The sequence below is a fragment of the Ammospiza caudacuta genome, chromosome 6 (assembly GCF_027887145.1).
Source record: "Ammospiza caudacuta isolate bAmmCau1 chromosome 6, bAmmCau1.pri, whole genome shotgun sequence".
NCBI classification, from domain to species: Eukaryota; Metazoa; Chordata; class Aves; order Passeriformes; family Passerellidae; genus Ammospiza; species Ammospiza caudacuta.
Window position 1 is genome coordinate 57660017 of NC_080598.1, and position 17358 is coordinate 57677374.

At 42.3% G+C, this 17358-nt stretch overlaps 1 protein-coding gene across 1 annotated transcript in view; it reads left to right on the forward strand.

The window, feature by feature from the left end:
* Window positions 1-17000, forward strand: part of CEP170B (centrosomal protein 170B) — a 58498-nt gene extending 41498 nt beyond the window's left edge. Inside the window, exons 14-21 of the mRNA XM_058807026.1 lie at window positions 1825-2074; window positions 4297-4456; window positions 8294-8332; window positions 8877-9020; window positions 10423-10511; window positions 11052-11145; window positions 12055-12106; window positions 12821-17000. Of these exons, the coding sequence (XP_058663009.1) occupies window positions 1825-2074; window positions 4297-4456; window positions 8294-8332; window positions 8877-9020; window positions 10423-10511; window positions 11052-11145; window positions 12055-12106; window positions 12821-13056 (1064 nt within the window). The 3' untranslated portion in view covers window positions 13057-17000. The remainder of the gene's footprint in view (window positions 1-1824; window positions 2075-4296; window positions 4457-8293; window positions 8333-8876; window positions 9021-10422; window positions 10512-11051; window positions 11146-12054; window positions 12107-12820) is intronic.
* The last annotated feature ends 358 nt before the right edge of the window (window positions 17001-17358 follow it).

Here is a 17358-nt window from a genome sequence, read left to right on the forward strand (position 1 = left end):
CATAGTTGCAGCAGATGATGCTAATCTTTCCTCTGAATTAGTCACTCTTAAAATACTAACCTCCTAATTCTTTGATAGGATTGTGAACCTTGTGCAAGCTCTGAGTACATGCTGGTGTATTTCGAGCTTCATTGTGCTTGCTGTTGTGTGATCCATGCTCCTGTACTAATGCTGTTGTAGACATAGCAAATCAGCAGCTAGAACTCCCTTCCTGCAGCCAGAGTGACATGTTGTGAAACTGGACTATTGCACTGTGCCATCAAGACTTTTTTTAGCACAATACAACAACCCTTGAAAGCTTTGAGTGTGAGGCCTAGGGGATAGGGAGGCAGATGTTGCTGATTTATTCCAGGGGTTCTTAGTGTTTAGTTAACCACAGGAGTTCCAACTCTCCCAGTGAGAGAAAGTTAATCTCACTGTGGAGGAACAGCATGAACTGTCTGCCCATGAGACAAGAAATGCCAGTATATTGTTGGGCCATCTGAAGTAGCTTTCTGTGAAAGTCACAGATAAGATCAGAATTACCCAAGTTACCAGTTCTGAGAGCTAAAGGCTTGTCTCCCATGCTCCTCTGTGTACACAATTTGTTTACTCAGGGTAATTTAGATGATACTGAGGGAGCTGATTCTGATTTCCCTTGGTGTACAGAGATGGAAAATGAGTCTCATCATTTTAAAATTGCCGTTCAGTGACAGGGTGACCTCTTGATTCTAAAACTGCATTTAAAAAAGAGATACAATTCTGTGAATTGAATATGAGCAAATTTATTTTTATTTTATATATATATATATATATATATATATATATATATATATATATATATATATATATAAATATCCTAAGCCAAGGCATTGTTATAGCTATGGGTGAGATAGCAATGTCTAGGAATTCTTTCATTATACAGTAATTATCTATAGCTTCTACCTGCATCTGACACACCAAATTAGCTGGTTTTGTTTGTATGGTGTATGATGCTGACTTAATTCACAGGTAGTGTTTCAGTGTTAGGATTGTCTTGGTAACACAGTGAAGTTTTTCGGTGTTGTAATTCTAAATAACTTGTCTGGTTCTGTGTTTGGTGGGTCTTCATTCTCCAGGGGTGGACAGAAGGGAATGAAGCAGTACCTGTAGAGAGTATAGTGAGGCAGCAAACATTGAGAGCCCAGTTTTCAAACAAGGACACCTTGACATTTCCCATGCAAGGAAGACCTGGGTGTCTACAGATCTGCAGAACAAGTTGGGAAAAGTGAGCAGCTACCACGTGGCTCCAGGGCTTGGAGCCAGTCCTGACTGTGAACACTTTCTTGTAGAGTGTCATTAATGGTGAATTGTGAGGCGGGAGGTGAGCATGGGGTGTGGACTCTTGCAAATAACACCAAGCACCAACAGTCTACTCTTCACTCCAAAACCCCTCCTTCTGCTTGTACTTGAAGCTAATTAGAAAGGTATCTGCAGGCTTGAAAATTCGGCTCTCTTCAGAAAAGGACTTCTGTGGGACTATGAGGAGTCTGAAATGTGTGCTACTTACACACAGAGCTTCTGTGCATGGAAAGCCAAGTCTGTGGTAGTAATTTACTACAGTGGAGGCATTAACACAGTCATGATTTTCCATTGGAATTTTCCACTCCAAATTTGTACAGTGAATGGGAGCCATAGAGGGGCTCGACTTTGAAATAAGCTCAGAAAATGTGGTATTTTAACTTAAGATCTGCACAGAAACTCTCCTTTCCTTGTGCTCTTGGGCTAGTTTTGTGTTACCTTTCAGCCTTTTGTGGTTACTTTTGACTACTGTCCTCGGTCTGAAACCAATTCATTTTTTATAAGCATCAAGGCGGAGACCACAGGGTTCAGATTACACTTCCACTTCGGAGGAGGAATATGGCTCAAATCACAGCTCCCCTAAACACAAACGCTCCCATACTTCAACAGCCACACAAACACCGAGGATGCGTGGCTCTGGGCTGGGCAGGCAGAAGCACAACGGCAGAGAAACGGATGAGGATGAAGATTTTGATGACAACCCTGACCCCTACGGCTTCATTGCGCAAACAGCAGAGATAGCAGAAATTGCCAGGTGAGGTGGGGCTTTATCTGTTAACCCACGAGTTGAAAACGGGTTGTTTTCTTCTTGGTGTTGAAATCAAACCCAGGTGTGGAGGTAGTGTTGTTTGTGTGCCCACATATCCTTTATATATGAACATTGACTTGGAAGGGTTTCATGAGCCTTTACAGCCTGGATGTGCTGCTTGTACCTTGTATCTACAAAAGGCCATGGTGCAGGGCATTGTCTCTTGGTTTGTTTCTTGTTCAAGCTGTGGGAAGTCTAATTGTTTATACCTTCATAACTCTGCTCTCTGCTGGAAGTCACAGTGTGTGTGTGTGTATGGTGTGGTTGGTGTGAACTCTCTTAATTCTCTGCAGAGGAAGTCAAATGGATTAGCAAAGACTGGATATGTAAACTGTTGAAGCTGCTTTGCCCGAAGCTGGTCAGGGAGCAGTAAGAAATAGCTGCAGGGCAGAAACCTCTTTGCTTGGCACAACTGAATCTGAGCCTGTCTAGACCTTGTATATAAATGAATCGTTGCTTAGCTTGATGTCCCTGGATACGGTGCTTACTGTGTACTGGTGGTCTGTTGGTTGCCTGGAGGGCTTCAGCAATAAAGCAAATAGATTCTTTTTTTAAACAGTGGCATTTGAGGTTTGTCATCTCTAATATGCAACTGTGTTATGCCAACTTTCCAGAAATACTGGTCTTCCATTGTACTGGCCATACTTGAAATACTTTTGCCTGAGGAAGCTGCCCTGTGTCTGCTTTTGGCCACATCGCCCTCGCCGCTGCCACACTCACCTCGAAAGGGCTTTTCTTGCTGAAAGTTGCTGTCAAGCTGCTAGAAAGCGTGTCAGCCTTTAAAGCAGGCTGCTTTACCTGTGCTGCACAGTGTGTGTGTGTGTGTGTGTGTGTGTGTGAGATGCCGGCTTCCCTCCCAGCAGCACTCCCAGCACCGGGGAGCTGGGGCTCTCAGCAGCTATAAATACACGGTTGCGTCAGCCTCGTCTGGCGCTGCACTGAGCAGGGCTCTGTCACAGAGTCTGCCTGCTAATTGCAGCTCTGGTTTCCCTTGCTGCTCCCGAATTAACTGGGAGGGGTTTAGAGGAGTCAGGGAGAGTTAAAAGGGAAAATGCCACTTGTTTACAGTAGTGAGTCACATAATGGAAGTGTTTGGTGACAGCTATATCCAAGCCAGCACAGAGAGGGGTTACCTTGTGCAGGCAGCTCAGTCTGCATTTTTTTAGTTCAACTGTGCATTTTCTTTCCAAGGAAATGTTTTGATGAACTGACAGTTTTATCACATTGCTTGTTTTCCTTGTGGGTGCCTTCCAATTTGGAATATTCCATAATAACATGGGGGTTTTTTGTTGGGTGGGGTGTTTTGGGGGTTTTTTTGGTAGGCTGTTTTAGTTTTTTTTCATTAAAAGAAGACAGTTGTTCCAAATGAATTTGACTAGCTATAAGATTATCTTTCCTCATGGAAGTTTTCTTTTAAAATTACCACAACAGCTACTTCTGGTCTGAAGGGGTTTTTTAAAGCTGTACTACAAACAATCCAGAGACTTAGGAACTGTTTTTGAGCTCTAGAGTAGATAGAGCAGGGTCCTGCCAACACTGAGTGTTAACTGGACACCTGTCAAGGAGCTTGAAGTTTCAAGATTCGGTTTCTGAAAACCAGATCCTTCTAATGTATGCTATGCTTATCTTCATAATCCTTCATCTCTTGTGGAGAATGTGGAGGCATATTGTGATTTTCAGTGTACAGACCACAAGGAAAATGCAAGAGGAATTGAGGTTTTTTTCTTTTAGTAAAAAAAAAAAAAAAAGTTTTTTCCCCTGTATGTACTTTTTAATGGAAAACAAGACCCCAGGAAGAAAAATTAACTGTACTGTGTAAGAAAACAAACAAACAAGAGAAAGAAGTAGAGTGAATGGGTGGGGGAGCAATAGCATAATTTTTTTTTATGGATTGTCTCTACTTTCTGGCAATGTGTAGTCACTAGAATTTGCTTTATATCAGTTCTCCACTTTGAAGCTGGATTCAGGAGGGAAGGAGATCAACTTTTTATGCAGCTAGCACATTCCTCAGCACCCTGCCAAGGCAGCCCAAAAAGCCCTGCTTGCCCTAGCCTCTGCGGAGATTATACCTCCCACAAACCTTTTGTGGCTCCTTTTTTATATGTTATGAACGTGAGGCGTGTTGCATTCTGTGTGCTGATGGTTCTGCTTCGTTGCCTGTGCTTCAGGCTCAGCCAGACCTTGGTGAAGGATGTGGCCATCCTTGCTCGGGAGATTCACGACGTTGCTGGAGATGGGGACTCGCAGAGCTCCTCGGGGACAGGACCCAGCCCCTGCCTCAGCTCTGTGCCCAACACTCCAGCTTCCACCATATCTGCCAGAGAGGAGGTAAGGTGGGATCACTGGCATCTCTGCCCCTCGGTGTTAGTGAGTGCCTGGGACATGGGAGACCAGGGCAGTATCCCCAATTGCTGCAGCACCGAAAAACCTTTATTCCTTGTACTCCTAAAAAGCACCACTAGAAAGACCAACTGCAGCACTGAAAACCTTCATTCCTTGTCCTCCTAAAAAGCACCACCAGAAAGACCAACTGCAGCCTATTTAGGGTGCTCTATATTTTCTCCTCTCTGCCACAGCCAGAATCATACAATTTCCCAAGGCTTCTGTTTGGATGCTGGTCCCTGAAATTTGCATCTGAGGAACAGGAGGGAGAGGATGTGTTGTGCTGCTGTGCCAGGGAGCCAGAGCCTTCCTCTTTGTTTCACACAAGGCACTGACCGTGTGTGCTGGCTGCACTCTCTGTGTCAGCTGTGTTTTTGTGTTCTGCTGTGTCCTTTCTGCCAGGACTGTTGGAATGCTGTGCAGGTGTTGCTGGAATCCCTTCCCTCCATGTGAGTATCGATGGAGGAGGGCAAGGACTCTGGGAGCTGGGCAGGGAGGCAGGCAGGTAGCTTGGGAAGTGCTGTCCCCCAGCCCTTCTGTGAAGCTGTGGCTTCCTCCCAAACTGCTCAGCTCAGTTTGTCCACACTAGGCTGGGAAGGAGAGGCAATTTCTTAATTTGTTTCACCAGTGCTGTAGCACAGGGACCAGCTCAGCTCAAATTTGGCTGCAAGGTCACCAGGAGGCTTCAGATGCTGAAGCAAAATTGCCTTTGCTACTGTTTAAATCCAAATTCCCTCCTGTGTACCACCAGTGTGGGCTTAAAAAATACACAGCTCTCTGCTGCTCAGATGGTTCCCCTGGCCCCCTGTTGTCTTTGACTGTTGTGAGAATTGCAGACCCATCCTAGGCAGGGTTCAAACCTGCGACCAAGCCTGTTACTCTGCCAAGAGGGTCCTTGGAGGCCCTGTGATCCTGCTGTGATCAGCACTAGATCAAGGAGAAGTTTAGGGAAATAACCAGAAGATCAGGCGAGTGTGGCTGTGGTTGTGCTAAACTGAGATCAGCTGCAGCCTGCCCAGGGAGGGGTTTGTCCTGGGGCCTTTTGGAGCCAAAGTGCACAAATGTTTCACAATAACTGCAGGCTCTAAGATAAAGTGTTTTATTGCTTTGTTTCCTTGCAAGTGCCACGCCTGCCAAGCTGCCTTTTGTATTGTTCTTTTCAAGCAGTAAAGGTGACATGCCTACTGTGCTTGTGACTTGCAAATGAAACATTTTACTGGGCTCCCACTTGCTTACAGGAAAGTAGGGGAGGAAGAGCAGCATCTCTGCTTTTTTTTTTGGGGTGCCACTGAAGGGTTCAACTATAACTCAGCTCATACGGAGGGATGTTCCCTGCAGCTAGAGGGGGACACCTGGAAAACAGTGTTTCTGCTCTATGCAAAATGACAGGCTCCAATGTGTGGTGATGAATAGCAAGAATCACAAACCCAGGTTGCTCAGACCTGGATGAGGATTTCTATGTGACTTTGCAGTCCTGCTGTGTGGGACATGCCAGCCAGTCCCTCACAGCAGTCAGGAGAGCAAATTCAGGACTGTCACACTGTGGGGAACTCTTGGCAGTGTCCACTGCCAGAGCAGTTTTTGAGATCTTACAGTGTTGTGAAGGACGAAGCACTGATAGTAATCAGTGAAGACAGATCAGGAGCCATAGCCTTTGGTGTGTTCAGGTAGTGGCTGAAAACACTCTAAAGGCTTCTAATGAGGCTTCCTCTGAGCAGGAGTGGATATCAGCATGGTTTCAGCAGGGCCAGCATCTGGCAGCCCATTTGAGTACACCCAAAATGCCAAAGTGCATTGGTGTTGCTGCCTGACATGATTGATAGCCGGGAACAGGTTCCATCAGCAGGGCTTTCTGCTGGCAGTGCTGAGATGTGGAGCCAGATCCTGAATAGCTTTCAATCCTAAAGAGTGCAGCTTGGGGGTCTTGTTATGAATGCCAACAGTATAAACTGATGTGAGTTTAGTAAACAGACACCTTATCTTTGGCACTGGACCAGATTCAGCCCCAGTGCACTGCCATGCCTGCTTCCCCCAGTCTGTGTTGTTGAAACTGTGCTGAATTAATAATTCTGGCTTAATGCAGAGAAGCTGCTGGGAAATTTCTGAAGATCACTTTTTGTGATGCTAAGCATTGTGAATTTTGTGAGTGTTTGTCAAACAACTTTATATTAAATATTCTAGGAAAGGACATAGTGATGAGGAATAGCTACCATGGTTATAATAGTAATATATTGAAAGATCTGATGATAGAAGGAATTATGTGAATAAGAAAAAATTTCTGTGTGTGGGTGTCTCTTATGCTGCAATGGCTTATGCAGTGTTGTATGTCTTTCTGCATTTTAGTACTAAATATTTATATCTATTCCAAAAAAGTGGGGGAAAACGCAGGAAAAATAAGTACTGATACTGGAATCACTTTTGAGTGTTTAATGCTGTACCAGAAACATCATTTGGGACCAGTGTGTGGTTGGCATTTCTCAGCCTCAAATGAACTGCTTTTTAAATTAGTTTCATTAAGAAGCTTGGTTAAAGTTTAAATGAGGAGTATCCTCTGATAAGTTACGGTGGAGCCTTAGATTTAAACCTTATTCTTCAGCTTCTGTTCTGTCAGGTTCAGTGCTGGCTTGGATGTTTGCAAAGGAGGCTTTCCATTTCCCCAGTGTATGTTTGGGGTGGTTTTGTTTTTCTAGGCTCAGCTGTATAGTTTATGATAAGATAGATTCTTGGCATACAGAGCTGAGTACTGCTACAAATTAAGCAAACTTAAAAAAAACAAAAAAACAAACAACAGAACAAAAGAGTTCAGCAAGGATGAAACCTTAATATTTCCTGTTTACCAAAGTCTTGGGTTGTTTGGGATGCCTTGCATTGTGGGTGTGTAGGTTTTGCAGACCCAGCTTTCTGCAGAGCTCAGCCATCAAACTTAAACCTCAGCTGCTGCAAACACAGTCAGAGTTGGGTCATCCCAAATCACTGGCTATTTCTGCAAATTTTAGCCCTGCATAACATTCTTTTGGCAGGTCTTTTTAAAAAAGTTGATAACGATGTAACAAAAACTAAAGAGCCTGATTAAGTTTGTTAAGTTGTGTAATGTACTCAGTATGAGTGTTGGTACGACACGAGGAAATGCTTATGGGTGTGATGGAACAGAAGATGTGAGAACAGAACAGGTCATGCACAGAATCTCCTGGGATGGTGGAGCAGGTGCTGTCCTTGCCTTGTTTTCAGCTGGTTGGGCCAAGACCTGCTCACTGTAGGAATATCTCATTCCCTTCTGACACTTTTACTGCTCCAATCAGCCTAACTTACTGTTTCTGCACTTGATGAAAGGAAGCTTATTAGCTAAATATTTTGGCTGTTCTGCCCCTGTGCTATAATATCTCACACCTGCTGCCTGTGTATAACCCAAGTGCTGCTGCATAGTGTGGGGGGCCTGGCCCTTGGATGGCACACAGTTTCCTCACAAGGAGCTGTGTGCTTTGCCAACCAAAGAGCCTCTTGGGCTGGGTGTTCATCCCTTTCCCAGAGCACTCTGGATTTCACTCAGCACAGTCCAGTTTGGATAACTGGGAATCTGCCTGAGGCCACCTCAGCAGAACTGGATGCTGACCAGGATCTCCATGGGCTTCAGTGCATGATGGAGGGTAGGCACCAAGTGCTGGTCCTCAGGAATGTGCTTTTGGGAATGTCAACCCCAAATAACCCCAAACCCTGTGTTCTCTTTGATACTTGCTGTCACAGTCATTCACTAGCATTGATCTCTTTGTTTCTGTTTTAACACAGATTGCTCGTAGATCTTTTCGGCTGGCATATCCATCTCAGGTGCACTTTCCATCCCATTATTTTTGTATCTGTCTTGTCACTGTTATTTTCTTCCCCTTCTTTTAAAGTTTTTGTCAGTAAACCCAACAAGAGTAACTGTCTTGTCATTTCTGTTTTTCCTGTTAATTATTTGCTTTTTTAGTGGTTTTGTATTGCTTTTTCATCTCTTTCATGTGTTACTAAATAGTTTCTGATTAATTTGAGTGTGTCTTTAATGTTGCATTGATATATTAAGACATAAGATATGGGAAAACAGGGTCCTTTTGAGTTTTAGCTAAATTCAAAAAAGACAAAGATTTACTTTTCCGTACATGCTCAAGACTCAAAATTTTAAAGTAGAATAGCCCCACAGAGTTTTGTGGTATGACTCCAGTGGGCAGGCACTTGCAGGATTGGGGTCTAATAATTTGCTTACAAGCCCATACCTGTCTGAACAAGACTTAAATGAATCAGTGTTCCTCTAAATCTGTAATACCTGCAGTGAGTGCCTGTGAGCCTGCTTTCCCTACTAATTTTTAATGACTCATTACTCATTATTTCCAAGTTGGTGCAGCACATTCCAGAAGCAAGTCTGAACTACCAGAAAGTGCCTCCGGGATCAGTGGAACTGAAGGATTTTGACCAAAATATGAATGATAATAGAGAAGAGGATCCCTCAAGAAAAACAAGGACAAGAAACCGTGAGGAGGCAGGCCACCTTTTTCTTTACTTTATATATGACATGGTTTTAAGCTGCTGTATGTCACCTTGTTCTTTGCAAGCTGCCAAAGGAGGCTGCTCAGAAACACCCCAAACCCACACTTCTCAGCAGCCCTGATGTGTGGGTATAGAAACAGTGTTTAAAAAGAAAAAAGAGGAACAGAACCACCCATCTTGCCAGTAGTGACTGGAAGTTTCCTCTCTTGTGTAAAATGCCAGTAAAACCTGAGGCTGCATCACCTGTTTTTGGGAGCATACATTCAGTGTCAGAGCTGCCTTAGGCTGTTTCACTGCTGTCTTAGAGAAGAACTCAAACATATCAACTTTGAAATCTGAAGCACTGATAGTTTAATGTCACTGTTCTGCAGCTGGCATCCTGGTTAGAGCTGCTCATGGAGCAGCAGTGGCAGGATCTGGACCTTGGGAGGGGTGTGTGACTGGTGGCACAGCTGGCCTGCAGTCTGAGCATTGCTCCCTCCCATGTTACATGCAGGGTGACCTGCAAATCACAGGGGTGATGCTAAAGGCTGGGAAAGCCTGGCCTGCACTGGAGGCTGGGGATGGTGTTGGGATGAGGGGTGTAGAGGGGTGATGGTGCCAGCAGGAGGAGGAGGAGAAAGCTGCTGATCCAGCACTGGCTGTTGCTCCTGCCTGCTGTGGTGGGAAGGAAGAGCTGGGCAGAGGCTTCAGGGAGGCAGGGGGGCAGAGCTGGCTCCAGCACAGCCACTCTGGAGGTGGAGTGTGACTCACACAGGCACATACAGGGACTGTGGGCTGAGCCACTGGAGCTGATCCTGCCCTGTGACTGCTTGGAAGCAATTCCTTCCTCTCCTGTAGAGAAGTGCCAAGGCTGGATAAAGGGTGCAGCTTCAGAGTGCCCCCAGCTTGGTGTGGGCTTTCCTGGCAGAAGTCTGGAGGCTCTGCTAAGCCACAGGACTTGAATATTTGGGATTTGATAGTATTTTGTTGTTACTTTTAATAAAGCAGAATGTAACACGGTGGGATTCCTGCCTGTGAAGGTGATTTGAACTTATATGTGTCATATTAGGTAGTTTCAACTGTTTGTGGGGCTTCTTGCATTCTGATTTGACTTTTGGGTTTTTTTTTTTTTGTGTGTGTGGAAAGTATTAAGTGCTGTTCTTTCAGCAATGCTTAAATGCTTATGTTACTGCAAACAGTTCTGTCTCTAGCAAAAGTCTGAACAAGTTGGTATTAACTGTTTTGCCAAAGTGCTGCAATAAAGCCACACATCATCTTAATCTCCCGTGAACTTCAAGTATCATCCATACAAACAAAGGTGTTTCAATGGAGATGATTTACTGTACAAAAAATTCCTGTTTTGTAATATGCTGCTTTTGCTAAAAGTTCTCCAATATGTCCTCATATTTTAGGTAATCTTTGACAATCTGATGTTGAACCCAGTGTCCCAGTTATCACATACAATCCGTGAAAATACAGAAAACCTCGCTGAAAAAATGAAGTAAGTAACTTCTTGTCTCTGGCCTGAAATATTGACTTGCTGGTGAGTTTGTTGAATTGCTACTTGTGGAAGATATTGTACTGTTGTCTTGGAAAGTTCTGTAATCAAGATGCAGGGAATCTACATGTAGGAAATAGTGTGTGTGCAGTGAACCAGAGGTAATATGATTGTTTGCTATCACTTTTCCTCATATCTTTGGCCTTTGGAATTTTAATGCTGGATTTGCCTGTTGATGCCTTGACTTTGAAATGCTGCCTGTGCAGAAGATACAGCAGAAAACTGGTGGATTGTCTCTTTTTACAAGGCTCTTGTAAATATGCAATATGTTACCGAACTTGTGAAATCTTTTCAAAGTTTGTTGTTGCTCTAGAGACATCAGAGGGAAGGACTTTGGATTGTTCCTAAATCAGCTGAAAGGAGCTTTATCCAGCTGCTAATCCACTAATCTCTTTTGTTGCCACAATTTGTGGTAATTAAGTCTTTTAAACAAGCAGTTTTTTGATGGCAATTTTAAGATCTGCTCTACTTTTTGTATTACAGGATTCTGTTTCAAAACTCAGAAAGGACCTGGGAGGAAATGGAGGCCAAAATCAATTCAGAAAATGAAGTGCCAATTCTGAAAACATCAAACAAAGTAAGTCCATGCAAACAAGTCAAATACTAAAGACTTGATCCATGAAAGCTTTGTAAGAAACCAAACCAACAATCTCTGACCCTTCTCAAATCAATTTCTGGAATATCTGGTCTATTTTCATCTGTTCAACTGCTGGATTTTGTTATTGTTTGAAGTGTCACAGAGTGAGTTCCTTCTGTGGTTTTGTTTCACCAAACCCTTTCCCAGTTCCTTTGCAAATGATCTTCACAGCCTGGGTTTCTTAGCAGATGTTGAAGTTCAGGGTCATTGGGCCTCATTTAAACATTTACCAAAGAGTCACCTGTCATGTGGTTCCACAGCTTCAGTTGCAGGCAGGTGTTTCTCATGAATGTTTGTTTTCTTCACCTGGAACTGTTTGATATTAGGGCAGTAAAAATCCACCTCAGGGTCCATTCACTCAGGTGATTCAGCCTCTCAAGATGGTGCATGTGCTCTCATGGCCTTTCATTGTCCTTGAAGGGGATTGTCAGTAAGGATTTAAGGGCAGTAGTGGACCCAGTGAATATGATTAATGCTAAACAAGCTCGTGCTAGACCTGTGCAGCAGTATAAATGTGGCCAAATACCCTGTCTGGTGTAGGAGTTGAGTTTATAAACATCTTTGTGTATTTCATATTAAGGAGGAGTGTTTGTACAGGTGTAGCATTTCATAAAAGCCCCTGTGGCTATGAATATGAAAATGCTGTAGCAGCACTTGGTGGCACAGTGCAGAGCAGGCTCCCTGTGCACTGACCAAATGCCTCTCAATGCAGCTTTTCTACTAAATGAGCAAGGTTGGGCCTGACCTTGAATCTTCTTGATCAGATAATGCAGAAGCAGTAAGACTTGATTCCTGTGTCAGTCGAGTACTTTGTTGCTTAATTTTCCATTCTGATGCTTTTGTTTCTAGGAAATCAGTTCTATCCTGAAGGAGCTCAGGCGAGTTCAAAAACAGCTTGAAGGTTGGTCATCTAAAATGTTCCTGTTGTCTCTCAAATGCCAGTAGAGTTGCACAAAATAAAGTATTGTTGGCCTGATTTGTCAGTGAAAGCTGGGAAAGGATGCAGAAGTTCAGGCTGTTACCACAGTGCTGTCTGCTGAATGCATAGGGAATTAACAGTAGATTTATCTTATACTGCCTGTTTTTAGGAAAATTTTTTACTATTGAAATGTAGAAACTGTTGCTATGGAAATGCTTTGTTTGTGGTAATTAGCATATTCCCATAAGATAAAATGGTGCAGGACTGTTCTGATGAAATAATATTTAGCAGCTCTTTCAGCCAGTAAAGCTGTGCTTTTTGGACTTGAATTTTGCACATAGATCTCTGCACTAGGAAAAACAAGACAAGCTCTTGCATCATTTAAAAGCGTAATAAAGACATGTAAAAATACCTAGGCATCATTTTGGGCTCCTGCTAAAAGCTTGCCATTTGGCTGCTCTAGTTTGTCTTTTCCAAATTAACCAGAAAGTTGAGAGTCCACATCTCTTGAGTCTGGGAGAGGTTTTGCTTGTTAAAGCTGTTTAGACCTGAAGGTATTAATGAGCAAACCTGACTAAGATGAACAAAAGTACTGCTTACAGTTCTACTGCTTTCAAAATGAGGGTAGCAAACTTCTGTTTGGAAACTTTGTTGACTGCTGCTAATGTGTTTATGTCTCTTTTTTATTTTTCCTAGTCATAAACGCCATCATTGACCCTACTGGAAACTTGGATATAGTTGCCAGTAACAAAGCATCTTCTGCTGCTAAACAATCTACAGCCACTAAAGTCAGGACTGCTAACAATTCTGGGTCCACACTGGAGACTTTGTCCCTACCACAGATGAGGAACTACGCTCAGAAATCGAACTGTGGGTCTTCTAGCTTGCAAGATTCAAATTTCATTCCAGATGGAGAGAAATATGTGATCTGATACAATATTTTGTATTGCTGTTATACTGTAATCTACTGTTGCATTAGTATTGTGTATGAGTGGTTTGTGGACAGTTTGTGTGGAGCAGTTCTTTAGATTGCTAACATGTTGCACAAAAAAGAAAAATCTATGCTGTGAGGGTGAATGGAAAGTCTGTGTATGCCTTTTAAACAAGACTAGCACTGTGGAGCAGCACATACTCAGCACAGAGGCAAACTGATTTTTACTAAATTATTCATTTATTTATTCTTCCAGTGTGCCATAAGAAAACAGGCTTTGCATATTTTCCATTCAATACTGCTGAGGCTAAAGTGCTCTTGCATTGGCCTGTTTATAACTATTAAGTTGTAATGAGTATCAATTTGAAAAAAGAAAAAAAAAAACCCACACCTTTTTGGTACTATATTTGTTTGGGTTTTATTTGGTTGAATTTTTTTGAAGTGTACAAGTGAAGCATTACAACTCTGTTGGAATCAACTTGCAAATCCAACAGAACAATTGTGCAATATCGTGGGTTTCTGAGAGAAACCCTTACTTGCAGTTGTGTAAGATTTCCTTTCAGCAATCATAAAAAAGAAGCCACACTGAAGTTGTGCATCTGTTTTTCAGTTCAAAAACCAAAACAAGACAGAATAAACCCTTTTTTTTTTTTCTCTTGGGAAAGTATAAAAGTTAATAATGGTATGAATGTAAAGACTACCGATACACCTACTATTTTTGATTATCTTTCAGACCCAAAGTCTGGGGTAGGTAAAAAAAGTTATATTTTACAATTTAGCTTGCCAAATTTTCATGATTTTGGTACAAATGCTGTCTTTAAGCTGCTTTTCTTTTTTAATTTAAATATACAGTCTTTTCATAATGAGCTACAAATGCTCTTGGCTGGGCCAAAGACTAAGATGTTTGCAATTACCCAATTGCAAAGAAAACCATCTGTTCCAATGGCTCGTGGAATAAACTCAATTACACAGTTGCTGTGAACTAGTGCAATCACTTGACAGCACTGAAAAAATAATGGCTTCAATGTAGCTCCACCTTTATGGCTAGTTCTGTTAAGAATTTTTTTTCAATGCAAAAGTGCTTGTGAAGGCCACCATTGTGGTGTTCCTCAGAAACTGTTCAACAGTGTCAAGCACTTGTATAGGTACGTTTGGGATTTTTGTCTCTGGATTTAATTTTTGGTCCATTATAATCCTAGAAACACTAAGGATTGTGTACAGTTGTTTGAGCAATTTCTTATTTAACAAAAGTTGGGGTTTATATTCTGTCTTTGTGTTAAACTGCAAAACACTAAGCAATTTTTCTTGCTTTAAGAGCAAAAATTTTGGTTTTGAGGGGATCTCTTCCAGATGTGTTTGCTCCCAGTTTTTTCTGTCTTGTATCGATTCCTTTTTCATTCTTCCAGGTCAGCAAATAATAATCAGGTAAAGAAATTCTTTTGTAGCTGTGGAGGATACATTTACTGGGAAAGGTGAGCAGATGAGTTCCACTTTGCCCTCATACAGTATGTAATTTAACCAGTGAAAATGGTTTCCCAAGCTTGACTGCTTCTTGTGTGCTGACTCTATATTTTGGGGTGAGTAGTGGATTCCTTAGTTAGCTTCAGTAGTTACCTGAGCTTTTCTGCTAGGATGTTGTAACTGTGGGAACCTGTTAAAATAATTTAAATAAATAGGGATGCTCACAAAGTGTTTAACCTTACTAGTGAAGAAGGTGATTGCTTTCCTGGTGGAACCAGGAAATTTAATCAATTTCAGCAGAGACAGGATCAGTCCCAAAATGGGAGTATGTCAACATGTCATTAGTTTATTTTTGAGCCTGCAAGATGCTGGCTGGTAAATAGTAGGTGCAGATATCCTTCCAAGATTTCCAGTAGGCTATAAGCTCATCTGCTTGTGTGGAGATGCCCTTCCATGAAGAAATCTGCTGGATTTCACATAGATGAATGCAGAATAAAAAGAATTTGCCCTTGATGTTGTTCTGCCTGTAATATATGCACTATCTGAATGTGTTAATTCAGTTGTTGATTCTGATCTGTCTTTTCTTGAAATACCTGACTGTGTCCTTAGTGAATATCATAAGTGGTGGTATCATTCCTGACATATGAAACACAATTTTTCAAGCCCTTCTTAGTTAGGGTTTGAACTGACCAGGTGCTACCCCAACTCACTAGGAGTCAAAGGACCTTCACAGATAAGGTGTTGCTGTTAGTTTCAGTTTTGCTGTAGAAACAAGTGAATTACTAAGACCTAAATCTGACTTCTCTGATTATTTGTTATTTCCACATCTTCATGGCTATGCGCAAGTGGATTCTGTTTCTCTGCAATGTGTCCTTGATGGGACTTCTGTTTACTTTCACTTGAAAATTGCTTGGTTCTTCTTTGATTCTTGAACACATCAGGGAGGGATTTTTCTCCCTTGGTTGCTCTGTTCTGAACTAGAAGAGAGCAAGCCCACAGACACCTTGCATCAATTAAATCAACCTGCAAAATACAGTACCTCTTCAAGTGACTAATGAGGATGCAACAATCAGTGTCTCTTGATAATTTGGAAATGAGTGTGTGAAGGCAGGGAGGATGCACAGCTTGATCTGTTTTATTTGGGACTCAGCCAAACTGTAAAATGCTTCTGTGTCCTGACACAATGCTCATTCTTGGATCTTTGCATTTGAAAAGGTTTTGCTAGTCAACGATGAAACGCAACATATTTTCTCTTGTGTTCACTGCTTCTGCCGTACTGTGGTTTGCACTTGTCTGCTCCAGATAAGCCAAAGAGCTATCCACTCCTTTGCTGATTGTTGGTTCTTACAAGCAGTACTGTATGCAGCCATGGAACCATGCCTGTGTGACTCCAGTGTGAGCCTGCCCCATGTGTAGTGGTGTATCTGGGGGGCCCAGGGTCAGTGCACGAGATTCCTGCTGCTCCTGTGAGCTGGGGATGGGCCCTGCACTGAGCTTGGCAGGGCTGGCACTGCCCTGTGTGTCACTCCTGAGCCACTGCTTTTGTGTGTTTTGTGTTTGACTAAAGCAATGTAACCAAGGGTGGGGTTTTTGAAGTCTTGGGGGAAGCAAGTGCTCAGGTCCTTTTGGGGTTTCCATACGCTTTGGGTGCTTGATGCCCTGAGCACCTTCCAAAATCCCAGCCCTCAGCTCTTCCACTATACTTGAAAACTTTTCAGTTCGACGCTTTCAAATGTAAAATCCTGTTACTCTGTTCTGATGGGGTGAATGTAAATTCCTGTGAGGGTGTGTAGGAGCTTTGGGAGCGAGGACCCAGCTGGATCTGTGGTGGTGTCATGTTGTGGTCATGCTCCAGGAGGAAAGAACCTCTGCATCATCTTTGAGTATTTTAGTAAAGGTACAATTAGTGGAATGTTTACATACAGCCTACTGACAAAAAAGGAGACAAAAAGAAAAAGATAAAAAGGTGTGTAAAGTATTTAAGTGCAAGACTCTACTAGTTTTTTCTTGTTTTGCAGATCACACTAGCTATTTTTGAAGTTGGTAAATGTGTATAACTTTTGCAAAGACCAGACAGAACTACCTGTTCACTTTCAATGTGCCCCGTGCTGAATTGTGCCTATTTCACTCTCTGCTGTTGTTATGCTGCTGATTCTGCTGTTCTGAACTGTTCACTGGATCATTCCATTTGCATGCAACACAAATGCAAGCTGAGCTGTCTGAGAGTAAAGCTGAAACACGTTTGTATAACTTGAATCAATTAATGACTTTCTCTTTTCCACGCCCTCTTGAAATGCTGTGTATAATTTTGATTTGTTTCTTCTGCCCTGATTTCTTCCCACTTTTGGTTTGTTGTGTTTTTTTTTTTGAACGGTAATTTATTTTTGTTTGGATTATAGGCAGTATCTGTACATTTTGTTTCAAGGTGATATTGTGGATGTCTTTAAAAAACCAAATTGTTATTTTATATAATTTTATCATAAAGTTGCTCTAATAAATCATTCTTTTATCATGTGACAGTGATGCTGCATTTTGTGCATTAATTTGGAGGAGGATGTGTGTTTGGCGGATGGATTGTCTCAACTGCCTGTTCTCACTGGTGTTAAGTGCAGTAAAATGACAGAATTGTCAACAACTGGAGACTCAGAGCACGACTGGATCAGTCCTGTGAAACCTATGGCTGGGCAGATCCCTCTCCAAAGAGCAGGAGTCGCCTTATTCCCCCAGAACCTCTGGTTTAAGTCCCTAAGTCCCTTTCACATGAAGGTAGTATTGTATGGTGATACTTTATTTAATTTTTAGTGCTGTTATGTGTCATTGCCATGATTAACATGGTGGTTGA